At 37.0% G+C, this 27,324-nt stretch overlaps 1 protein-coding gene across 1 annotated transcript in view; it reads right to left on the reverse strand.

The window, feature by feature from the left end:
- Positions 1-2,222: 2,222 nt before the first annotated feature.
- Positions 2,223-27,324, reverse strand: part of LOC142358695 (basal body-orientation factor 1-like) — a 61,444-nt gene continuing 36,342 nt past the window's right edge. The window contains exons 6-12 of the mRNA XM_075410216.1: positions 26,696-26,776; positions 26,426-26,496; positions 25,889-26,102; positions 21,037-21,240; positions 6,381-6,607; positions 5,622-5,792; positions 2,223-2,581 (exon numbers count right to left, since the gene is read on the reverse strand). Coding sequence (XP_075266331.1) covers positions 2,398-2,581; positions 5,622-5,792; positions 6,381-6,607; positions 21,037-21,240; positions 25,889-26,102; positions 26,426-26,496; positions 26,696-26,776 — 1,152 coding nt within the window. The 3' untranslated portion in view covers positions 2,223-2,397. The remainder of the gene's footprint in view (positions 2,582-5,621; positions 5,793-6,380; positions 6,608-21,036; positions 21,241-25,888; positions 26,103-26,425; positions 26,497-26,695; positions 26,777-27,324) is intronic.

A 27,324-nucleotide genomic window follows, 5' to 3' on the forward strand; every position in this document is an offset into this window, starting at 1 on the left:
GATATGTTATCTTTTGATTTAAAATCTGCATAAATTTTTGCTGCCTCAATTAGCTGCTATCAATTGACCTTCAATTAGAGTAACACACTCACTTGACCTCATCTCTTTGAATTACAGTAAAGAAAAGTCAATTTCAAAGTGAGGAAGTTATTTTTGAGAGTGACACCAAAAACTTAATCACATAAATGAAAAACGCGCTCCACTAAGAGCAAAAAATGACGTCACAAGCACTTCAGTTGAAATTGCATGAACGAATGAACAAAAAGCAGATTTGAATTGGGACGTCATATGGTCGTTACAAAAATCGTGACGAAATAAATTTAAAAAACAAGAGAAGGCCAATAATAGCCTCAGCTATCGCTTCGCAGCTATGAAAAAGACTAAGTCCCAATACATTTCAAATTTTTCGGATACTTAAAAACCTAGAAGGATCAGTCCTGAATTACATTTCGAAGCATTGATTAAACTGAAGCCAAAACTATATGCCACCTTCCAAAAAACAAATCATATAATAAGAGGTCCACGAAAGTAAACAGCACTCTACAAAAATCTTATACAAGTGTATTTCATTTCTCTTTAGAAAAAAAGGGGTCATCGAAGTTTTTTATGTCAAACAACATCAACTTCGAAATTCCTCTACACAATGAGACCTTAGACAGCAAACTCCAACGTTTTCGAAAGCCACTGAGAGACAATATAAAAGGACAACAAACAGCTTATGACAAAAACTTGTTTTACGATGTCATTGGAAATATATCACATCAAAGTCATTAAAACACCCAGCTAAAGCTTGAACTCCTCGCCATCTATTACACTATCGACAGATAGGTTGTGTAAATCAACTTCAATGCAAACCACTGGGTGACCACGAAACAAAAACAGCAGCAAAAGCAGGAAAAACAATCGAAGGTTCAAACATTGTCGGAAGTATATGGTGTCAAAGTCACAGAAACAAAATTAGAAAAAAATGAAATCCTTAAGGGGATTTAATAATACCAAAATATGCATTTAGGATTTAATAATGCCAAATTATACATTTAGATTCAAATCAGCATATTATTTAACAATGCCTCAACAGAGCTATTGTGGCCTTTCACTGATGAGACTAATTGACAAAAAAACAAAAATTGCAAATATACCCGGCAGATTGTCGGAAAATAGCCGCCGTTGGTTCCCATAACTCTATTGGGATTGAAAGAAACGAAAATATCAACAAAAATTGATTTTTGTATAAAAACATTTTTAAGTGCGATTTATTTTGATGTCATTTCGTAATTGAACATACTCCTGTCTCTCAGTGAGAGGCTACAGGGTCTAGTATCAATACCAATACGCATTATAGATAGCAACTAAAACTTATGAGAACAAAGTTCAAGTACCGGGCATCTAAAAATGGGCTTCATGGGTTTATCCCGTTTCTATTTCTGACTTTGATTTTTTATACTGACTCTCTTCATTTTGAATTGCTTTGCTGAGCAGCTGCTGTTTATAGGGACTTTGAGCAGAATGACAGAAGAGTAAAACTAGCCTAGAAAAGTCAAAAAGATTTCACGCAAAATGTCGAAAAAGCGGCAAAATGGGTAAAGCGAAAAAAAGTTCGACGATGTAAAAAATAAATAGGAGCGCTATAATAGCCGGCTGAGATGCGGGCGGCTATTAAAAACAAACAGAATCCAAAAAACTTATTTTTATGAAAAATAGCTTCAAAGTCGTAAAAAATAACATTAGTTGTCTTTTGGGGGTTCAAGCAACTGCGACTACGCATTAATAGAACACACATTTCACGTTTTACAAGCTGATGGCGGCTATTATTGCCAGTAAGGAATCAATAACGTGCGACAAGTAATATACATCACGCATGCAAATGATACTACCTGCGAGCTGTTGAGTGAAGCTTGCACTGCGAAAAATAATACTAAAAAATGCCCCTCATAAGTACTCTGGAGAATACATGACAAAAAATTGTAGAGCGCAACAACGTAAATCAAATTTCCCTAACTATTTAAGTTCGCATGCGGCTTAACTGGGAGTATTTGATCACTATCAAAAGCCAACACAGGTATGGTTATCTGAAAGTGCTACTAACATTTAGTAAGTTTATCAGAAAATGAAAAGCGAATATGGTTTGATTCGAGCATAGATGATACGGGTCAAATAAAACTACAGACAGGACAGAAATAATAGCTTTGTTTGACAGCCCTTAACTAAAGAACAAAAGAACGCACATTTGATTGAATTTCAATTAAATTCATGTAATATAAAAAGCGCTAAAAAGCACTGAGACATATACAAATGATAGCCACTGACTACTATCAAGATCACAAAATTTACAATCATTTAGTAAACAGAATCTACAATATTGTACAATTTTAAGTTTCTAAGAATTCTGTGATTATTTTATACGTTTGTGGGTATTTCAACGTTTTCCTGCTGTTCACGCGGAATATCTTCAATGGCTGGTAGTGTTGCTGCCTCTACTGTGTGAGTTATCTTTTGCTCGGCAGAAGCGATCCTATTTGACTCTGCTTCAATCACTTGCTGAGTTAGGAAAGTGTTATCATCGGTTACATGTGCTTCTTGGCTGTAATAGTCACATATAAATTATTCATATTATACATATTATTATACATATTATTATACATATTATTCTGAATTCTACGAGCCTTAACTTATAACAAGGAATGCAATAATCAGCTTGAAGAACGAACTGCATTAATTTCAATTTGGGCTCGAAATAATCTGTGCATTGACTTCTGCTATTGAAATCAGGACGCAGACGTATATTTCTGAACATAAATCGACTGGCGTCGCACGAACTGCTCTCGAACGACTATCGGCTCAATTTAATTTAGCGGGGGTAGAGGCTACAGAAACTTCTTTGGGTGCAAAAACTTCAAAACATAGCTGGCAGATTGCCAGAAAATAGCAGCAATAGATTCGTAGATCGGCAGTCTAAAAAAACAGTAAAAGACAAACCAAAAAAATTCGTATTTTCATATATTTTGATTAAAAATCTGTATTTAGTTATTGCGGCCTCTATTAGCAGATCTCAAATAACCTTCATTTAGAGTGACACACACCCATTTGACCTTATCTTTTCAAATTAAAGTAAATAAAAGTCAATTTCAAAGTAGGAAGCCATTTTTGAGAGTGAGGTAAGTCAAGTGTGACCAAAAATTTAATCACGCGCATGAACAAAAAACTCGCTCCACTAAGAGCGAAAAATGACGTCACACATGCAATTCAGTTAAAATTGCATGAGCGAATGAACAAAAAGTGGCTGTGACGTCATATGGTCGTAACAAAAATCATGACGACGAAATAAAAAAAACCAAGAGAAGGCCAATAGTAGCCCAAGCTATCGCTGTGCGGCTATTAATAAGAGTGGGGTTCCGGCCCGCGATAGCCCACATTAGACTCGCTGACATTAAAAGTAAGCTACACGAACCAACCGTTGTTGTTAGAAGTCACTTAAAAGTTAAACTTAGCTGGCAGATTGTCGGAAAATAGCCTCCATTGACGCGCTAGACACACATCAGGATTGAAACAAAAAAGAAAAGATAGAAATTGAAAAAAATTCCTAAGTTTCAAAAATTGTCCCACTTCAGTGTACAATTTAAGTTATATACTAAGCCTATACTTACTTCAGCTTCTAATCTTAAGGGTATTAAGCTTAATACTAATATCAGCTAGCAATCGCTCTAATGAACTTTGAAACCATAATGAACTGAATTTATGACCGGGCTTTACCGGTTTATCCCATTTCTTTTGATTTTGATTTTGCTCCTTTGGCATTGACTGTATTCACTACATTGCGTAATTCGAATCGTGACAGAATTTAAAATCCATTCAGTTGAAACAGTGAGTTAAGTAAGTCAGAAGTCAAACGTTAAAATCGCGGCTTATGTAAAATGAAAAACGTAATCAAAAGGTAAAGCGCATTAGAAAAGGAGAGCGCCTAAATAATAGCCGTTTGAAAGTAATACCATTTGAAAAAAAATGTTCAAAATATAGTGAAAAAATTCACTGATTTTAAAAGACTTATCGCAAACAGCCACAATCGGATTAGTATGCGTAAAATTTTATAAAACAAAAACACCTCACGTCAAAAAGAGGCATCAAATTCAGAAAATATCAAAAACACGTTGACATATTCACTAATTTTGTTTAAAATTGTCCACTCAATATTATGGCAAATAAACTCCAAGGTAAAACTTATGGTAAATAAACTCCAAAAACTGAGAAAACTTTGACAAAAACCGCCAAAACTGGATTAGTATGTGTACAATTTTTTAAAACAAAAACACCGCAAGTAAAAAAAGAGGCATCCAATTCAGGAATTATCAAAAAGACGTCGACATTCACAAATTTGGTTTTAACAAAATCCACTCAAACAGCCAAAAAGGAAATTATTTAACAAAGCCGAAACATTGTGGTATCGATTTCAGATGGGTGCATTTTCATGTGGCATCGATCAAAATGTATTTCTACAAAAAACAAAGTCACAATTTAAAAAACTTGGGCCAAATTGACGAAAACACGGCTAAAAACAGTCATCTATATGCGCCAATCTCTCAAAAACACTTTTCAAAGTCAAAAAGTCATTCACTGAACGCAGCGCTTGAACAAAAAACTTCCCTCGCTCAGAAAAAGTTCCCACACTGCAATTTTATTCACTTTCACTATTAGGTCAAAATGCCTCCTGAACAAATAGTACTTCCGGTAGAAAACCTTAAGAAAACCAATAGTGCTCTTCGAGTTGTTAAAACCAAGAGCACCACAATATAGCTCCACTCAGCTTACAGCTTCGCAGCTATAAAAAACGGTTTCCGAAAACAGTTATCCCATCTTATTTAGATTCGAAAATGTTACGCCAACAAACTACTTGTTTCTTCCGGTGACTAAGATTAGTTTTTGAATATTAATTCTGGCTTTAAAAAATTGAAAAATTATAATTGAGCTGTTAAACAATAGCTGCTTGAGATGATGCGTCTGTCAAAAATTGAAATGGTTGTTTTGAACAAGCAACTTTTAAATTATTTCACAGACGTCTTCTCCAAAAAAACATACCCGGCAGATTTCCGGAAAATAGCCGCCGTTGATTCCCACAACTCTATTAGGATTGAAAGAAAAGAAAATATCAACAAAAATTGATTTTTGTATACAAACATTTTTAAGTGCGATTTATTTTGATGTCATTTCGTAATTGAACATACTCCTGTCTCTCAGTGAGAGGCTACAGGGTCTAGTATCAATACCAATAAGCATTATAGATAGTAACTAAAACTTATGAGAACAAAGATCAATTACCGGGCATCTAAAAATGAGCTTTATGGGTTTATCCCGTTTCTATTTCTGACTTTGATTTTTTTATACTGACTCTCTTCATTTTGAATTGCTTTGCTGAGCAGCTGCTGTTTAAAAGGACTTTGAGCAGAATGACGGAAGAGTGAAACTAACCTAGAGAAGACAAAAAGATTTCACGCAAAATGTCGAAAAAGCGGCAAAATGGGTAAAGCGAAAAAAAGTTCGGCGAAGTAAAAAAAATAGGAGCGCTATAATAGCCGGCTGAGAAGATGAGGGCGGCTATTAATAAATGAGTCACAGTCAAGAAATACTACCTTGCACTAATGGCAGGGAGTTGTCCTCTGCTAGGGCGAAGCGGGGGAGCTAGGTCAGTGTGTTGTTTGTGGAGCTTATAGCCGTTCATCCTCGCAAATAGCAGTCGCAAAACTTTTTCTCTCTGCTCCCAACTCAGCTGTCCTATGTCCACGTTTTGACCGAGATGCGACCTGAAACACATTAAAGTAACAATTTTTGATATAAAAACGGCGCCAAATTTTACTCAATGTTTTGTGCTTTTCTCTATGTCTGCTGGCTGTAGGGGATATTAGTTAACAGGTAAAAAATTACCTCAGCCAAACATAAACCCACTAAAGTCAGACAAATTGCTCTCGAACGACTGGAGAGGCAAACAATTTAAAAGGGAAATCTCTACCGGTTAGAGAAACTTTATGGTGAAAACTACTGACTAGGGAAGGGTTCGAACATCCCCCCTCTTGGATGAGAGGACATTAACAACTACGCTACACGGGCTATGTACGGTCAGCTCTCAATCGTTTTTATTTTAGCAAGAATTAATTTCTGAATGCGCGCAGCTCAAGTCACTCAAAAAGTCAAACGTGAAAAAGTCACTCGCGAAACGAAATCAAAAGAATTTTCTAGAAGAAAACGGTCAAGCAAAAATTTAGCATAAAAAGACATTAAACAAAACAACAGGATTAGTTCTGCCTAATATTGCAGGTTTGAATGTGTTTGTTCAAAGGTCGGCAACATGGAACAAACACCGCCAGTGAACAGAAAAAATGTTTGGCACTAACCAGTCTTGAGCAATTTCGAAGTCGTTGAACACTGTGTTAGTAGAGGTGTCCTGGTTGGCAGCTCCGAAGTTGCGCACTTTGGGATACTCCGCTTTTCCAGCATGCGCAGCCAACATACGCTGTTGATACGCTTTCTGGGCATCCTTTTTGTACATCATCTGATTAACCGCTATCTCATCTCGCACCTGTTCCAGGGAGTCCAGGAAAAATCTTTCCATCTCAGATCTCTAAAGTACCAACCAAAGTGTTTTCAAGCGTCTCCTTAAAATAGTTTCGGTGAATCGCATATTTAGTGATTAGTAAGAGGTAAGGCTCTAAGAGGGCTGCTCAACAACTTAATGCCGGGCTTTCACTGTTTATCCCGTTGAGGACGAAAAGTTAAAAGGGCCAGACAAATCGCAGAAAAAAGAACACAGGATTAATATAATTGCTACAATCTTCGTTTGAGAGCAATTAATAATTAGCATAGCCGGCAAATAGCCAAAATGGACACGCTGGCCATAGAATAGAGTAGAAACAGATACGGATCTGAGTTGCTCGAGTCGCCGACGCAATAAAACCAATCTAACAAAGGAAGTCTTTTAAATGCCGTTAAGCCTTTATTACATACGAGAAACCTTGAAAAGGTTTCTACTTTATTTTAACCTTGGAAAGGTAGGGAGTAGCCTTAAATCACCCCACTATTGGTGTTTTAAGTGATTTTGACTCATTTTTGATAAAATTGCCCCTCCATTCGGTTAAGACTCACTGCTAACATACCCGGCAGTTTGCCGGAAAATAGCCGCCGTTGATTCCCATAACTCTATCGGGATTGAAAGAAAAGAAAATATCAACAAAAACTGATTTTTGTATAAAAACATTTTTAAGTGCGATTTATTTTGATGTCATTTCGTAATTGATCATACTCCTGTCTCTCAGTGAGAGGCTACAGGGTCTAGTATCAATACCAATGAGCATTATAGATAGTAACTAAAACTTATGAGAACAAAGTTCAAGTACCGGGCATCTAAAAATGGGCTTTATGGGTTTACCCCGTTTCTATTTCTGACTTTGATTTTTTTATACTGACTCTCTTCATTTTGAATTGCTTTGCTGAGCAGCTGCTGTTTAAAATGACTTTGAGCAGAATGACAGAGTAAAACTAGCCTAGAAAAGCCAAAAAGATTTCATGCAAAATGTCGAAAAAGCGGCAAAATGGGTAAAGCGAAAAAAAGTTCGACGAAGTAAAAAAAAATAGGAGCGCTATAATAGCCGGCTGAGAAGATGAGGGCGGCTATTAATAAACAACTAAAAGATGCATTGAAGCCGTTATGCTTCACACTTATAGAAGCATTTGCAGAGGCATGAAAAGAAGAAAAAGTGTTTTGAGGAGAAAAACACGGATGAAAAAATTCGAAATCATAACAAAGCCGGTAAATTTCCGGAATAGCTGCGAAAGAATAGACTTGCGTGACGTATAATAGATATAGAAGCACATACCGATATAAATGAAAACTCAATCGACGTCACTCAAAAACTTATGTAAAAAAATTCAGCGATAAATTAATAAAATTTGTTAAAAAACTTGCGCAGAAGCCTTTTCATTAGGTACCTTTATCACAAAAATGAGTTCCTTTGACCTTACATCAAATTAAACTTAAGTGCAAAAGTCAATTTATTGAGTGAGGTAAATTACGTATGATCAAAATCTAATCAAGCAAATGGGTTAAAAACGTTGGCTAAAGAGTGAGAAATGAAGTCACGCGCGCAAATGCCGTTAGTGAGAGGAAGAAGTAATTCAGAACATTTGACTTTTTCAGCATTGCTGTATGAAAAAGAGCGTCAGACGAAGAAAAAAAACATAGCCGAAAGAATTCCAGAAACGACTCGAAGCCGTATTCCCCAACAGAAATGGCTTCTCAGATAGCCAATATCTTGCCAATAAACGCATGAAGGCAGAGAAAACAACAACTTGCATTCAAAAATGTGATAAAAAAGCAGCTAAAATAAACTAAAAATACAAATTCATTTCTTTTTTCATATAGTAGGAGCACACATACAAACGAAACAAGTTGTTTATAGCAATGCAAACTAGTAACCTAAACACAATTTTAAACCAAGCCCTAATGCCCTGACCAACATCTTTTTCCGGGAAAATATTGAAAGGAGAAAAATGAGAAACAAAAAAAGAGAAAAACGATCAAATTTCATTCTTTGCCAAATTTCATGAAAAACAACAACTTGGTATAAAATAAACTCGTATATTTTGTAGTAATTAATTACTACAGGCATAAGTCTAGAAATTTTTTTGCCAATACCCAGAATGATAGGCTACAAAATTGGGCCAACAATTAACTAAAAATTACCAAAAAAAGTTGAAAACCTTCAAAATAGCGTCAAAATTCCATTATTACCAAAAAAGACCTCAGAAGGATGTCAAAGCAGTTCGAAAAGTAATAAATTAGTCTGCAATTAGCTGAAAGACTATAAAAAACTTTTAAAAAAATGAAAAGGAAGCACGTGAACCAAAAAAAATCAATTGCTTAGCAAACACTTTTCATATCAACAATTCTCGACGGTTCCTTTGCTCGCTCACATAAAAAAGTCTTTAAAAAGGCTATAACCAATTACGTTATTACAAACAGTTTAAAAAATGAAAAGAACTATAGATAGTAGGAAAATTCTAGAACAACAAATACTAAAATGTGGAGCAAACGAAGACATTGTAAAAAACAAAGAAACGAAAAGGCTACATCATATATTCTTAAAATTATAAATCAAGTTGAAATAAAAATGGGACATGAAAACACGTGCGAATGAATAAGCTTCGAAAATTTAAAAACTTTGCAAAAAAATGTTTGAAATTTTAATTCAGGAACAAAATTTCAACGAACTTCAATTATTTAACTTCAAAAAATCAACCAAATTTCATTAGCACGAAATTAAACCCCTAGCTGTGCACAAAAAATCATTCTATTAATTAAAACCAAAAACAAACAAAAATTAACTAAAAACTGAACCAAGATCCACCAGATTCGGATAAGGATGAGTACAATTTTATAAGACCTGACGTTAAAAACAGGTGTTCAATGCATAAAATGTCAAAAGTGCGTTGCCATATCCACTGGTTCTTCCCAAAAAAAAAATCCAAAGATGCAAAAATAAAAATAAGGGAAAAAAACAAAAATTAACTAAAATCTGCCTATTTTACACTTGAAACGCATGACTAGGCTCTTCAAAACTTTTTTGGTAGCAATTTCAGAAATTTACACATCATAGCGGCATCGATTAAAAATTATTTCTACAACAAACCGAATTACAAGTCAAAAAGTCATTCACTGAACAAAACGCATGATCAAAAAACTTCTCTTGCTCAGCGAAAATGTGTTGACCATTACATCTTTTCTCACTTTCGCTTTTAGGTCAAAATGCCGCATGAACAAATCTAATTCCTGTAAAAAGACCGATAGAAAACCAATAACCCTCTTGAAAGTCGTAAAAACCAAGAGCACCGCAATATAGCTCCGCTCAGCTTACAGCTTCGCAGCTATAAAAAGAAAACTTGCTGCACATGAAAGAAAATCATCATCAATAAAAACCAATGTTTGTCCAAACATCATTTTCTCACTTTACGTAGCCTATAGAGTGAAAAACGCACCTTTTCGCTGCACTTCCTGGTTCGCCGAGACGGATATGGCCTCTCAAAAATCATCAAATGAGTGAACAGATCTTGAGACAGCACCAAAACAATTCAAATTTTTTGAATTGTAAAAAGCACGCTCACTGCCAATATAGCTACGCTCTGCTTAACGCTTTGCAGCTACAAAAATATAAACCGACGACCGGACGAATTGCACCCGAAAGGGCTTAATTATTGTAGCCTGCTTTAGTAAGGGGCTGTAGTAGCCTGGATAAATCACTAAGGTGCTTCAAATAATATTATTAGAGCTCATTTCAGCGCCCAATAAGATAGCGAAAAAAACCAAATTTGGCGCATTTTCATTGACTTTCTGTATTAGACTCTCGTAAATTGAAAACAGCTACTTCAAATTGTGAATGAAAGAACAATTTAGACCACACAAAATCCAGGAAGTCCGGGTAAAAAGTCACTAGAAAAGAAGCGAACGAAAAAAAGACGAAGAAGAAAGAAAGAAGGAAGAACAAATTGGTCGACCAAAACTTTTGCATAAAAGACAGATACAGCTCTGCTTCAAATTTTGTTCAAGAGCAATTAAGCTTTCGTTTTACTGTTTTATCTTTACAGACTGTGAAGGTCAACACTAATTCTTATATGCAATCGACTCTCCGATCATCTTATTCTGACCACCTAATGTTAACGTCACAGACAACTACTGGCATCAAGAGGAACAGCATAATATTCGATCGAGAATGTGAGCAAAAAATTTGGATACAGTCGCAAAGCTGCGCACCATTGTTTAAGCATCTTGAAACATTTTTTTGGGTATTTAAATTCTGGAATAATATATAACAACTTCTAACGTTGTGAACTCCAAACTGGTTCCAATTTTTGTCATTTCCGAATTTCAACGAGCGTGTTTGAAGCCCGCTTTAATTTCATTTCACGCAACAGTTAATCAGGACGCTGTAAAAAATGTCAAATAATTTTTTGAAAAATTAGACATCAATACTGAACGTCTAAAATAAGTCCGAGCCCCCTGATTGCACGAATTAAAATCAATTTTCCGACGCAATATTCAAATGTACATTAAATACCACATTTTGAGAAACCTTTCCTTTTACTATGAAACTTGGACGGAGCTCATCAACTTTACATTGGCTGATATCTTAATTTCACAGGTAGGCAACACCGCTAATCAAGGGAAATAATGTTGTAAGCATTGTCGCCAAAAGCACGTTGGAGTACACAAGTTGGAGTAAGATTGCCTCAACGATTTTAATTTTTACTCCGTAAAATGAGGGGTGCGAACTTACTTTTGACGGTCAATATAATCAGACAAAAGCGGCAAATTGCCACCGTTGCGCGCTTGATGCACATCGGGATTGAAACAGAAAAGAGATAGAAATTGACCGAAATTTTTTGTTTTTTTAGTGTCAAAAAGTGATCTAATTTGGCGTGCAGTTTCAGTTAGATTTTAAAACTATAATTAATTCTGCATCTAAACTGACAGCTGTTAAGCATAAAACTAGTGTCAGCTATCAATCAATCTGATGATTACCTAATGCTCTGAATTAATTACCGGGCTTTATCGGTTTATACCGTTTTTGATTTTGCTCTTTTGATTTTGAACGTATTCACTACATTACGTAATTAGTATTAGTAGTTAAGGCTTTTGAGGTATCGCCTCAGGGGTGTTGAAACTCAATCTGAATATCTGAATACAGTTCTGATGGTAGCTCATCAAATTTTTTAGATAGTTTTTAAATTGTCATTGGACTGAAGGTTATTTCTAATTTCTTCCAGCAAATGCACTTGCAAACGGTCCGCCAAGTGCATTTATTAACGTAGTTGTATTTATTGGCGAAAAAACTCCAGTGCAGATCTCTAATTGTCCTTTCGTTCATTTCACTTCCAAAATCAAAAGTTTCGTTGACGATGTTATATAAAAATTTTGTTCGATGGAAGTAACTTTCGTCGAAATTTAACATCCGGTTTCTTTTCAATTTGAATTCTCCTCAACTTTATTGTCGACTGTTTTGTCGACGCGTGCTTTTTCGAATGTAATTGGTATGTCATACACGGAAATTATTAGTGATAAAAAGAGCAGCAGTTCGTGCATCTCTACATAAGAGATTAAGAGGTAGTAATTTAAGTATTAATAGTTTTTCTTAGTACCCGTGGATGGAGGGAAGAATCCACCTTGATACAATTAACTTCACTCTTTCAAATTTCATAAGGTTTGCTTTGTTGGGGAGCCATGCCTGCGAGTGCGAGCAATACGTAATGATATGAACAATGTGTCCTGTATGAATTCAGTTTATTTGTCCATAAATAGATGGACGACATGCTGAGATGAAAGAATGCCCTGGTAGCCTTTTGTACATGCCTATCACAATTTTCACTCTAGGTCAAAATAGGTGTGACCATTAGGCCTACGTCTTTTTGCACATGCGTGGTGTCATGTTTGATGTTGTTTAAAGATGTGCTCACATTTCCTTTTATGTTTAGAAGTTTACATTTACTTGTGTTTGTTTTCATACCAGTTTTGTAACACCAAGTATCGAGTTGCTCTGCGCATGCGTGTAGATCTTGATTTGTCATGGCTATTAACTTGAAGTCGTCGGCAAAACCATAGCTCTCAAGTTTGGGATTTGCGTCTGGTAGGTCATTTATAAAAATCAGGAAAAGGAAGGCCCAAGGATTGATCCTTGTGGTACTCCTCTGGTAACTTCTACTTGATCTAACTTTTTGTTGTTTATTTTGACAATATGTATTCTGGTTTCCAGGTACAATTTTTAGGAGGCAAAAATTTTCCACCAACTTCCATTTTCATCAGCTTGTGTAGTAGCAAGTCATGATATACTTTATCAAACGCTTTCCCAAAATCTAGATAAAGTACGGTTGATTCATGAACTTGCTTATCATCATTTTTAGGTAGACTGAACCCAGAAAAGCAAACAATGAATTCCGTGAAATTAAACTTAATAATTAAATGCGTGAAAGAATTTAAAATCCATTCAATTGAAACAGTGAGTGAGGTAAGTCAGAATTCAAGCGCGACAATTGTGACTTACATAAAACAAAAAACTTGATCAAAAAGTAAAGGGAATTTTAAAAAAGGAGAGCGCCTGAATAATAGCCGTCGAGAGCCTGACGGCGGCAAAAAAGAAAACTCTTTTTTTATTAAATACTGGAAAATTGTATTTCGATTAGAAATGGATTCAACATATTGCTGCTTCTACTGGCTGCTCTCAAATTACCTCCATTTAGAGTGACGGACACTAGCTTTACCTTATCGCTTCGAATAAAACGAAGGAAAGTCAATTTCAGAGTTAGGAAATCACATTTGAGAGTGAGGTAAGTCACGTGTCACCAGAAACTTTAATCACGCGAATGAACAAAAAAATCGCTCCACTAAGAGTGAAAAAGACTTCAGTCACGCATTTCAGCTGAAATTGCATGAACGAAAGAACAATAAACATATTTGAAGAAATTGTGAATCACATGGTCGCAACAAAAATCTTGACGACGAAAGGAGGGGAGGTCGAGCGTGGAAGGTTAAGGGTAGAATGAGAAGGACGTGTAAGGGTAAACAACCAAGGTGGGAATGATAGGGTAAACGTTTGTGTGCGCTGGGTGGGTGGGAGGTGAGTGGTCAGCCTCTAAAGAACCGCCCTTCATACTTAGAGACTAGTAAAGCTCTAGAACTACTCCGGGCTCTGCCAGTTTATCTCGTTTTTGAGGACGAAAAGTCAAATGGTCAGACGACAAAAAAAATTATCTGACGCAAAGTTGGTAGTACGCATTAAAGACCAGCAGGACGAAAATAGGCTACGAACCACATTTGAAAGCAATTAAACAGAAATGGAGAGCTAAAACCAATTCTTCCGAACATAACCGACTAACGTCGGGCGAATTGCTCTCAAACGACCGGCAAGCAGCTGGCTTCGTCAGTAGCAAGCTACGGCTTAGTGAGGCTGGCTTTAGCTTAATTGAAGGGATGTGAGGTGAAGGCAGCTGAGTTTCACCGGGGGTAATGCTATGGGGTCAACCTCTATGAACCGCCCTTCATAACATAAGTCTCCAACATTTTCTGACAAACGCATTTTTGAGACTGGTGAGCTGAGAGTCTCTTTGAGGTTTTTGTTGGTCAATTTTGGCCAATCAATATATCACATGTAGTTGTGATAGGTTTAATAAGAAAGCTCACCAACGGTGGAATATATTTAAATAACAGTTTTTATCAACTTGTCTTTTTTGAGATATCAAAATGTGGTCAATGATGTCATTTCAATTTTTAATTTAGTGAGAGATGATAAAGTCATTGGTTCAGTTAAAGTTATATTTCCATAAACGTACAGGGCAGATCAGCTACAGGTCTTGAAATTCGTAGCCTAATACAGCTCAAATCACAGAATCAACTCAATTTCGTCGCCCTTTTCTATTCAATTCTGTATTTCTTGACAAAATGGATAAACAACCGACTAACGCCGGAGCGAATTGCTCTCAAACAACCGGCGAGCGGTTGGCTTCATCAGTAACTAGCCACGGTTTAGTGAGGCTAGCCTTACCTTAATTGAAGGGTCGTAAAGTGAGCGCAGCGGGGGTGCAAAAGTGGATTGGGGGCCCGATGTAGGGGCGGTGGGCGGATAAGTCTCCAAAAGAGTTTCTGTTAACCGCATACTTGTAGACTAGTGGGATGAACGGCTATAAGAGAACATTATGCAAACTGAGCGCTACCTCTTTATCCCGTTTCTGAAGACGAATGTCAAATGAGTCAGATGAAAAATCGGCCACGCGAAAAAACTCATAAAAGGGACAAACATGATTAATATATTTGCCACAAATTGGTTTTGAGAGCAATTAACAATGATTTCCTAAAAAGTGCCGGTTAAGTCATTTATGATAAAAACATTTCTACTCAAACTCAATGCCTATTAAATAACTGTCTATAATTGCCTATTAAACTATTGCCAATCACAGGGTTTTAGCATTCTGGTTCCAGTTCTATTTTTGGGAATTCGCGAGCCAGTTCGTTTACCTGTGTCCTGGTGCCCATTGCTTTGCATTCTTTTTGACTTGTAAGCCCACCCTGTACCGTCTCACCCCCCTACCGGCTGGGGATTAGCCATATACAAACCGAACTCCATCATCTTGTTAAATTTTGTAATTGTTTCCTCTATAAATTTCTCCATTTCCTCCAATTTTTGTAAGTTCAAACATAGAGTTGGTAAATATCTTGGTTGTTTAGAGAGGAATACTGAGTGTTATCAATCATTTTCGGTTAATAAATAATAATAATGCTTTACTGTGATTTGAGAGCTGTTAATATTGTAGAGATGCATTAATTGTGCTTTTTAACGAAGCACTTAAAATTAACAAGTGTTTTTAACATAAATTCTGCAAGGTCAGAGAAGAGAGTTCAAATCGAAGCAAAGCGAAAGATCGACTGTTTTAAAGGCCGACTCTTTTAAAGGGATGCTAGCATTAGGGTTGTAGGACGGGAGGGTTCAATCGTTGGGGGGTGTGGGGGGGGGGGGGGTCGGTAGGTCGCAACGAGAGGGGTTTCAGATCGCCAGATGGAGGGTGGACGGTGGCAGTCTTGGGGAAAGGGTGATGTGTGGCGGTTAAAGTTTAAGATATAGGATCTCCCTTCAAATGAAACTGTCTCCTGAAAAGTGTCGATGAACCGCTTACTTTCGATGAATCGCTTGCGTGAGGAGGCTAGAGAGTTGCACGGTCCGTTAAGGACCTCCGGGCTTTACATGTTTATCTCGTTTTCGAGGACAAAAAGTCAAACATGTTAGACAAAAAACCGGTTAAGCAAAATATCGATCACAAAAACTGCATTAAAAAGACCGCACGACTTGTATGATTGCCACAAAGTTCATTTGCGAAGAATTTACAAAACTTATCAACAAGTTGAATAAACGTACCCCAAACGTCGGGCGAATTGCTCTAAATCGACCGGCGAGCGGTTGTGTTCGTCAGTAGCTAGCCACGGTTTAGTGAAAATAGCATTACAATAATTGAAGGGGCGTAAGGTGAGCGCAGCTGGGGTGCAAAAGTGGATTGGGGGGACTGATGTGATGGCCTTAGGGGTGTGGAATCAATTTCGAAGAACCGCCCTTCACACCATGAGTATAAGTCTCCAAAACAGTTTCTGTTAATTGCATACATGGAGACTAGTGCCCTCAACGGCTCCAAGAGAACTTTATGCAAACTGAGCGCTACCTCTTTATCCCGTTTCTGAAGACGAATGTCAAATGAGTCAGATGAAAAATCGGCCACGCGAAAAAATTCATAAAAGGGACAAACATGATTTATATATTTGCCACAAATTGCTTTTGAGAGCAATTAACAATGATTTCCTAAAAAATACCGGTTGAGTCATTTATGATAAAAACATTTCTGCTCAAACTCAATGCATATTAAATTACTGTCTATAATTGCCTATTAAACTATTGCCAATCACAGGGTTTTAGCATTCTGGTTCCAGTTCTATTTTTGGGAATTCGCGAGCCAGTTCGTTTACCTGTGTCATGGTGCCCATTGCTTTGCATTCTTTTTGACTTGTAAGCCCACCCTGTACCGTCTCACCCCCCTACCGGCTGGGGATTAGCCATATACAAACCGAACTCCATCATCTTGTTAAATTTTGTAATTGTTTCCTCTATAAATTTCTCCATTTCCTCCAATTTTTGTAAGTTCAAACATAGAGTTGGTAAATATCTTGGTTGTTTAGAGAGGAATACTGCTTGTTATCAATCATTTTCGGTTAATAAACAATAATATTGCTTTACTGTGTGATTTGAGAGCTGCTAATATTGTAGAGATGCATTAATTGTGCTTTTTAACAAAGCACTTAAACTTATCAAGTGCTTTTAACATAAATTCTTTAAGGTCAGAGAAGAAAGTTCAAATCGAAGCAAAGCGAAAGATCGACTGTTTTAAAGGCCGACTCTTTTAAAGGGATGCTAGCATTAGGGTTGTAGGACGGGAGGGTTCAATCGTTGGGGGGTGTGGGGGGGGGTCGGTAGGTCGCAACGAGAGGGGTTTCAGATCGCCAGATGGAGGGTGGACGGTGGCAGTCTTGGGGAAAGGGTGATGTGTGGCGGTTAAAGTTTAAGATATAGGATCTCCGTTCCAAAGAAACTGTCTCCTGAAAAGTGTCGATGAACCGCTTACTTTCGATGAATCGCTTGCGTGAGGAGGCTAGAGAGCTGCACGGTCCGTTAATGACCTCCGGGCTTTACATGTTTATCTCGTTTTCGAGGACAAAAAGTCAAACGTTAGACAAAAAACCGGTTAAGCAAAATATCGATCACAAAAATTGCATTAAAAAGACCGCACGACTATTATGATTGCCACAAAGTTCATTTGCGAAGAATTTACAAAATTTATCAACAAGTTGAATAAACATACCCAACTAACGTCGGGCGAATTGCTCTAAAACGACGACGAGCGGATGTGTTCGTCAGTAGCTAGCCACGGTTGAGTTAAATTAGCATTACAATAATTGAAGGGGCGTAAGGTGAGCGCAGCTGGGGTGCAAAAGTGGATTGGGGGGACTGATGTGATGGCCTTAGGGGTGTGGAATCAATTTCGAAGAACCGCCCTTCACACCATGAGTATAAGTCTCCAAAACAGTTTCTGTTAATTGCATACATGGAGACTAGTGCCCTCAACGGCTCCAAGAGAACTTTATGCAAACTGGGCGCTACCTCTTTATCCCGTTTCTGAAGACGAATGTCAAATGAGTCAGATGAAAAATCGGCCACGCGAAAAAATTCAAAAAAGGGACAAACATGATTAATATATTTGCCACAAATTGGTTTTGAGAGCAATTAACAATGATTTCCTAAAAAGTTCCGGTTAAGTCATTTATAATAAAAACATTTCTACTATAACTCAATGTTATTGAAGATCAGAGAATGACATTACGCCACATAACAGCAGCTGAAGTGCGGCATCAAGACAGAGAGATAAAACGTGAACGAGAACGAGAGGGCAAGAAACCCTAACCGACAAAAAGAGAGAACCCTAGCCTTGTTAGTAAAAAAATTCATAGAGAAAACCGAAAAAGGTAAAATTAAAAACAAAAGTTTTCAGCTCCGCAGTAAAGAAAGTTCAAAACCATTTTATGTCTCGAAAGTTCTGTCAAGTAACCCATCTCCAAGACATAAAAAGTTTCTTGGCCAGTAATGGTCGTTAAAAGGACAAAATAATGAAAAAATTTGGAAACAATTGCAAATTTAACAAAATCTTGCTAAAAATTAGGATAAAATATCTTAAGAACTATTTCATTGCCCCAAGAGACTATCCAGTATCCCTGCTGCAAGGCTGAAATAGTTTCACTGGCTCATAAAGATACCATATTTTTGGAACATAACTTCCGAAATTTTAAATTTTATCCAAAAATTACAAAAACTGGAGTCATAAAAAAATGGATCACCGTTCTACTAACTCTAGAAACTATGCATCAGCTAAATATCACTTCTTTATTTATCCCTGCAGGAGGTCCCAGGGCCCCTGGTGCCGGAAAAATTCAAACAAAAAAATGCTTAAACTCGTGATATTAAAATCTTGGAAAACATTCAATTACATATACAAACTATGCAGTAACAGATTATCGAAGCCTAAAGAAAATTCCCTGGCTCTTGAGGCTAGAAAAACCTAAAAAAGCAAAAAAAATCAGAAAACTTGAAAGTTTAAAAAAACTGCTAAAACTTGTGATATTAAAAAGTTGAAAATTAATTGCAAGAAGTTTTTTTAAAAATTGCTTTAATTCGTGATATTAAAAACTTGAGAAACATTCCAATACATCAAGAAACTATGCAGTAAAAACCTTTCATCAGAGCCTAGAGGAGCTTCCTCGGCTCTTGAGGCTAGAGAAACCTAAAAAAAATGCCAAAAAAAAGTTTGATAAAAAACTGCTAAAACTTGTGATATTAAAAAGTTGAAAATTAATCCATGACCGACAAAAAACTTCCAGTAACTTATTATCAAACCCTAAAAGAGGTCTTTTGGCCCTTGAGGCTCAAAAAACCTGAATAATGACATGTCAAAAAATTGAAAAAAATGGCAAAAACTGTAAAAAAAATGCTAAAATTCGTGATGTTAAAATCTTAAAGACATTCCATTACATCTAGAAACTATACAGTAACCTATTTTCAAACCCTAGAGGAGGTTTCTTGGCTCTTGAGGCTGAAGAAACTTAAAATGACAAAAATTTTCAAAAACCTTGAAAAAAGCAACTTTACTCAAAAATTGTTAAAAATTGTGACATCAAAAAGTCGAACCACTATTCCATGGCCAATAAAAATTTGTCAGTAACTTATTATCATGCCCCATAGGAGTTTTTCTGGCCCCTGGGTCTGGAAACACCTGAATAAGGAAAAATAAATGTCGAGAAAACTTGAAAAAATTGTACATTTTGTAAAAAAAAATGCTAAAATTCGTGATGTTAAAATGTTGAAACCATTCCATTACCACTAGAAACTAGGCAGTAAACATATTATTAAAACCTAGAGTAGACTCCCTGACATCTAGTGCTAATATACATAGCCGGCAGATTGCCGGAAAATAGCCGCGATAGACGCTTGGGGCCTTCCATGAATTGAAACAACTAAAGAGATTAGATAGACAGATCGACCACCAGTCCTTTAATAGACCACTAGACTTTTTGGGTTAGCTTTGGACTGTCATTTTTATGAGACATATAAGATCTATAAGGAGAAAGCCCTATTGGGCTTTTCAAAATTAGGATTTTTTCCGTTTGTGCCCCCTCAGCTTAGTGGGCGCATATTATTTGCAACCCTCAGATGCACGTGCAATATTTTCTACATAATGACTTACTATGTAATGGCACGTGCTCTGTAACTGGGGGCACATAACGTACTGGGGGACAGAAACGGAAAAGATCCCAAAATTAATATTGAAATCAAAAACTCAAGACTCTAAAAATCAAGAATTAGGGCATATATGTTTGGGACCTTTATTAAGTAAATGTTCATAAAATTTAAAGTTCCATAAGTGAGTTCATTTTTTTGAGTGAGGTAAGTCATTGAAAAAGTCAATTCCAAGAAGTCATGGTAAGATGAAACAAAAATCTGTTAGACGAAGTAAAAAAAATAGGAGCGCTATAATAGCCGCCTGATTCGAGGACGCGGCTATTAAATAGTGGGGGGTGGTCAACAGTGGAGGGGTCTTCAACCTCTAAGAACCGCCCTTCACACCATAAGTATAACTCTCCAAAACAGTTTGAGCTGAAACAGAACTGAAAGGCTCTAAGAACACTTAATGCCCGCTGGGCGCTACCTGTTTATCCCGTTTTTGAGGACGAAGTGTCAAAAGCGTCAGACGAAAAATAGGTCAAGCGAAAAATCGCATAAAAAACAGACCGACAGGACTAATATAATTGCTACGAACTTTGTTTGAGAGCAATTAAGAACGTTAAACGTCTCAGACTAATAAACATAGCCGGCAGATTGCCGGAATAGCTGCGAAAGAATAGACCTGCGTGCCATATAATAGAGATAGAAACAGATACAGATCTAAATTGAAAAAAAAATCGACGCCGCTCAAAAAACTAGGTAAAAAAATTTAGCGATAAATTAATAAAGCTTGTTAAAATTCATTCCACAGAAGCCTCTTATTAGGGACCTTCACTGCACATAGCAGTTCCTTTGACCTTAAACAAATTCAAATTAAACTTAAGTTTTAAAGTGCAAAAGTCATTTTATTGAGTGAGGTAAGTCACTTGTGATCAAAATCTAATCACGCAAAAATTTTTTGCTAAAGAGAGTGAGAAATGACGTCACGCGCGCAAACGCCGTTAGTGAGAGGAAGAAGTCATTCAGAAAATTTGACTTTTTCAGCTTTGCTGTGTGAACAAATGTAAAACGAAAAAAGAGCGTCAGACGACGAAACAAAAAAAAACCAAGAGCACCGCAATATAGCTACGCTCAGCTTACAGCTTCGCAGCTATAAATAAGATTTGTTTGCATGGTAGTCAACCATGGTTAGATCACTGACCTGATCGAGTATGTTCCTGGCCAGAAACTTAATCTTGACGTTTTCTTTGGTCTTCAGATCCAGCATGCGCCTCAGTCGCTCAATTTCCATTCGGGAATCTTGCATCTCCCCCTGTGCACTTAACACTATTCGCGCCTTCTCTTCCTCAAATTCAGCCACTATATGAGTCAAAGATTCTTCCAATGTCTGGATCTTCGCATACAGCTGAAAAATACACTGTCTGTTGTTCAAAAACTTGATTTTTTGTCTTTCCGTTCTAGTTGTCTGTACTTATTGGATTTTTGACCACAACAATTCCACAATTTTTACACAGTTCCAGTAAATCAGTGACAGCTATCAACGAATTCAATCAATTCCCATCACTAAGGCCATGCAATGTTTGATTTTAACCACCCTATAGGTTGTAATTAAGATGCAATTAAAAGCTATTTTATAAAGCTTTAAAACTATAAAATTATTACAGCTATGAAAGAAAAATTTGATATCCCTAAAAGTGCCAACTTTTACCCTGGTAAGTTGATGTTTTTCTCTGGATTTAAGCCTGTATTCAGTATACACTGATTCGTAGACTATCATTCAGCTTTGAATTGCATAAAGTTATACTGTTGTTGTTGTTGTTGCAGCTGTCGCGCAGAACTGCAATTCGCAGGTAATTTTGGCGGGATACCGCCGCTTATTGCCGTATTAACTGGTACCCTAGTTGCAGTTGTATCATGATAAAAATAGATATATAAGTAGTAGTGTGACTGCCTATCCACAACTTACTTGTGGTGCGGCTACCTTTCTGCATCTACGCCAGGGTGAATGACATGCGCTCCTCGGGCTAGGGGAGCCAGGAGGTGAATCGCCAAAATCGGGGGAGAGGCGCAAGGAAGACGGATTACTCTGAGCAGTGTGGTCGTGTTGGACTGATGGTATTAAGTCAAGCCAGTTATCTACCTCTACTGGTCTTTCCCAGAGATCAATCACTTTCAGGTGCGTGGTGTTCTTACTGTAGTTGAAAATGTGGTTTACGTCATGTGGTGTTAATATTACATTTGAGACAGCGGTTATCAACATTGTTACAGACCATACTCAAACAAGAGGTTAGCGGGAGGTAGTATTCAGTTCTCAGTTGTGCTAATCGGATACGTGCAATTCGTGGCAGCGTTTGTTTTTCTGCTATCTTTGGTTGAGGTGTGCTAGTTTCTTGCTGTCTTTTTTCAACTGAGAATAGACCGTGTGTCGGTAGATGCGTTTGAGCACACTTTTGTATTCTTTGCGATTTTATTGCTCTTTATTGTTTGTGTTGTTTCACGAGGTCCCTAAAAGTATCATTTAGTGTCAGTTCCCAAGTATGAACGCTTCTACGCGGCAGAACTACGAGCGGACAACCGCTCCCAGGATCCATAAACTCTGTCCACAGACTGCGAGAAACGGGTTTTTGCGGCGGGATCAGGCAAGCTCAGTCTCTAGTCCCTAATAAAAAGTTCTGAAAATGATGCTCGTTTCCATAACGAATGGGTTTTGAGGACTCTGTTCCACGCATACTTAAAAAATTTTTCTTGGCCTGAGGGAATTAAGCCTGAATTCCACCCAAGCTTCCCTATACATTTAGCCCTGCCATCACAAGTTCAATATTTAAACATTAGCCACAATATGATCCAATTTTTTTTATTGCTCCCAGAAATATTTGAAATTTCTCTGGTGATCTATGCTCAAGTGCAAAGCTTGATAACTACAAATGAATTTGTAGATTTCGTTGTTCTTCCAAATTTGCACAAAACGCATTCCACGTCTGATTTCAACTAGGCAATTAGGAAAAGAATTTCCACCAAAAATTGTCTTCTCGTCGTAAAAAAAAACAAGTTACGTAATACAACTAAGCTTAGCTCAAAGCTATAAAAAAGGATTACTTAAATCACAGAAAAATGTTGCCAACAAAACACAAAATCATATTTACTGATATAAAATGGGCTCTAAATTTCAATTGAACCCTTGTTCGTGACAGGTCAATTTTTCATCATGACGTGATTTAAATTTTAAAAATCAATCGCGCCTCCGTGTTTTCACAACGCTAGTTTCCACCTTTCAACTAAACGGAACATCCGCGGGTAGAAGCAACACATTCATCATATCTCTTACTTTTGCAAGCAATTCCAGCTGTTTGTTTACATTATCATTTGTTAACATTGAACAGCATGAAGTGCCCACAAAACTGAGAAAACAAAATTTTCAAAAATCAATCTGGCCACAGCCAATAAAAATAGTACCAGAGCAACTTTAATGCTTTTTACTAGAAAAATCACGCATAGCAAGTAATGACTAACAGAGAAACTTGCGAACAACTGAAAAAGGTCACATTTTCTAATAATCAGCGTTCTGAATTTAACAATAATCTCAAGCTGTTCCGCAAAGCTTTATAGCAACTCAAAACAAAGAACCTTTATTTTTTGAAAGAAACATTTTTTGATTCAAAATTTGAAAATGAAGCAAAAACGACAACATCTGCAAAGAAGCACAATCGAATTTCTCGAAATATCTTTTTTCTCCGAATATCTCTTTTCTTCAAATATCTCTGCAAGACATTTGGGCAACATCAAGAAAAATCTCTTCACACAAAATAAGTGAATGAGGTTAAAACTTAAGAAGTTGCTTTATTTTTTGGAAAGCAAGCGTTGTAAAACCTAGCAAAAATGACAACTGCTTACTGCACCTTCAAAAGAGCTAAAGCCAAAAACTTTTCTGAATCGACTTTCTAGCATAGCATCGATTATTTTGTTTTAAAAAAGCAGAAAACCCAGGGATCTCAAAAGCTCATTGTTTTTTGATGTTAAGTTGTGTAATGTGATTATTGAGAAGCGTTATCGAAACTGTTCCTCTTCTTCAGATGGGATTACTATTTAGAGATGAGTGGATAACCGCAAAATTTAAAGAATTGTAAAAGTTGCACCCTAACTTTTTAACATTAGCAATTGCAACACAGGCGAGGTTAGAGTAATATTTCCAAAAACGTACTGGGCAGATCAACTACAGGTCTTCTTCAAATTCGTAGATTAATACCGCTCAAGTCACAGAATCTCAACTCAATTTCGTCGCGTTTTACTATTCAAATCTGTATCAAAATTTCTTGATAAAAAGTATAAACATACCCGGCAGATTGCCGGAAAATAGCCGCCGTTGATTCCAATAAGCATGATTGGGATTGAACGAATAGAATATATTGAAAAAAAAAAGATTTTTGTACAAGAATATTTTTTAAGTCCGATTTATTTTGATGGCATTTCGTAGTTGAACATACTTCTGTTTCTTAGAGAGAGGCTACAGGGGCTGCTATCAACACCAATAAGCATTAGAGGCGGTAACTAAGACTTATAGGAACGACGTTCAAATAGCGGGCATCTAAAATTGGGCTTTATGTGTTTATCCCGTTTCTATTTCTGACTTCAATTTTTTATACCGACTCTGTTCATTTTGAATTGCTTTGCTTAGCAACTGATGTTCAAATTCACTTTTAGCAGAATGAGAGACACTAGCCTAGAGAAGTCAAAAAGATTTCACGCAAAATGTCGAAAAAGCGGCAAAATGGTAAAGCGAAAAAAAGTTAGACGAAGTAAGAAAAAAACGAGCGCAATAATAGCCGGCTGAGAAGATGAGGGCGGCTATTAAACATAACCGACTAACGCGGGAGCGAATTGCTCTCAAGCGACCGGCAAGCGACTGGCTTCGTCAGTAGCTAACGACGGTTTAGTGAGCCTGGCTTTAGCTTAATTGAAGAGATGTGAGATGAACGCAGCGGCGGGCAAAGCGGGGGAGAGTTATAGGGTCAACCTCTCAGAACCGCCCTTCACACCACAATTCTGCAAAACAATTTAGGTGAATCACTTCCTTTGAGACTACTGAGCTGAAAGCCCCTAAGAGCGCTTATTACCCTCTGGGCGCTACTTGTTTATCCAGCTTTGAGGGCGAAAAGTCAAATGGGTCAGACGAAAAATCGGTCACGCGAAAAACCGCATAAAGAACAACATGCCTAATATAGTTGCAACAAACATCGTTTAAGAGCAAAAAACAAGATGAAGCAAAACAGCACTTAAAATATCGAACAAATGGAGAGTAAGTGTTTTATCCTATGGCAGTTATTACTTTTCAAGACCGAAATATACATGAACCCTTTCAAATGAAATGAGAAATTAATAATAATCTTGAATTTTCCCTCCGTAGGGAAAACGTAACTTTTTCCAAACCTTTTATTTTCTCAACATAATTAGTTTCATAATTAAGTTGGCAGGTTCACGTCTGAGCTTCAATCCTTCAGGAAAATTCAGTTGTCTTTGAAGGATTCTCATCAAAGTCGAATTTTAAATGTTCACACATGAATAACTGTTCTGCCTCCACTTATTGGAGGTCCTGAATTGGGTTTTTGGTGGTCAATTTTGGCCGATCAATATACTTATCGTATGTAGTTGTGGTAAGTTTCATCATAAAGCTTACCAAGCATGGAGTATATTTCAAAATCAGTTTTTCAAATTTGTCTATTTTGAGGAGTTATCAAAATGTGGTCAAAGAGTTTATTTCAAGTTTTTAATTAAGTGAGAGTTGCGCTAATTTAAATCTATTGAAGGCCAATTTTCCGTTTGCCTTCACATCTGACCAGTTTTAGATATTTTGCCCAATTATTCTAAACCTTTCAACAATACGTCTTGTATTAGCTGGAAGCGATGAGGTGATTGTTGGCCTCATTGCATTTTGCTACTATTCAAAGGATTCGGACCTTGTGCCTCATTGTTATTTATTTTTCTGATTCGGAATTCTTCAGTGCCTCTTTAGAAAAAAGTCCTGGCTGGTATCATCGACGGGACAGCTCAACTCATACCTTTTTAATGTGATTCTTCTGTCGCTTTGCCTCAATGATTTTCTCCTGGACCAGCACATCGTGCAGATCCCGCTCAGCCGCGTAGTCCCCGGTAACATTTTCCAGAGTATCGACCTTTTTCTTCAGTTTCTCCTCTGACGTCACGTGCAATTGCAGAGCCTCTGAGAGACGTACATTTTCTTTGTATACAGATCTTGTGTTTTCATCTAAGTTCCTGAACAAAAACAGCTATGATCCCTGAAAAATAATTGAAAAAGCTGAAAATTTTGAGGTAGGCCGATATCTTTGGTAAAAAACATTTTACCAAGCACAAATCACAGAGTTTCGAATAGATTTCCACCAGACAAGATGAAAGCAACAGTACATTAAAAAAACATGACACTGAAAGGATTTGTTTCAAACCAATACAGGCGTTAATCGGTTTAAAATGTCATTTTGATCCCTCTGCTTTGAGCTTTAATGGCCTTAATGCTTCTCATAACTAGATTATTTTTCATCGAATAAAATATACATCTAGCATTTAGCTATTTAACTGACCTGATAGCTTCCTCGTGTGCATTCTTGGTAATCTGTTCAATCCGGGCGTTAGACTCCTCCTTCATACGGATCTAATAACAATACGAACAATTGAATATAGTAAAGCTTAAAAAGTATGGAGCATTTTCCTATTGAATACAGGGCGTGATGATGAAAAGCTACCAATGCAAAAAAATTATTTTTTCGATTAAGACAGCATTCTACACCCCGAGCCACAAATCTTTGTTCCAGGTTACAATTTAATCCATTGTACAATTGTAGTAAACTCACTCGTTCCTCGAAGAATTTCTGCTCCATTTTCTGCAGGTCTCCCTTGTGTACACGGTGCTCCTCCACCATCTGATCTCTGATCTGTAAACAAGACATATAACAGCTTCTTAGCAACATCATATCAATCATCCATATTTCTCTAAAACTTTCCGATGCAATTACCTGCCTCAGAACCTTCATGTTAAAAGAACTGAATTGACCATGGATAGATAACAAACATTATTAATTGTTATCAATCATCAATTGAATGCAAAACGCATACCACCACACACCCTAGATATTACAGTAATGGTTTAGGAATGGTTTTTCTTGAACTTTTCAACTTTTACTATCAACTATTACTGAGGTATCTCTGTCAGCTTTTTCGTAGCCATAACGGTGAATTTTCCGGGTACATCAGATTAGTTATTTTTCAAACTAAAAGATTTATTAAAACATAGCCGGCAGATTGCCGGAAAATAGCCGCGATAGACGCTTGTGGCCTTCCATGAATGGAAACAACTAAAGATATGACACATACGATCTATAAAGAAAGAGCCCTGAAAAAGCTTTTTCAAAATTTATAATCGATACTGATAAACTCAATACTAATACTCAAGAATTAGGGCATATAAGTTTGGCACTACTAA

Source organism: Convolutriloba macropyga, chromosome 2 (assembly GCF_964194025.1).
Source record: "Convolutriloba macropyga chromosome 2, txConMacr16.3, whole genome shotgun sequence".
Taxonomy (NCBI): Eukaryota; Metazoa; Xenacoelomorpha; order Acoela; family Convolutidae; genus Convolutriloba; species Convolutriloba macropyga.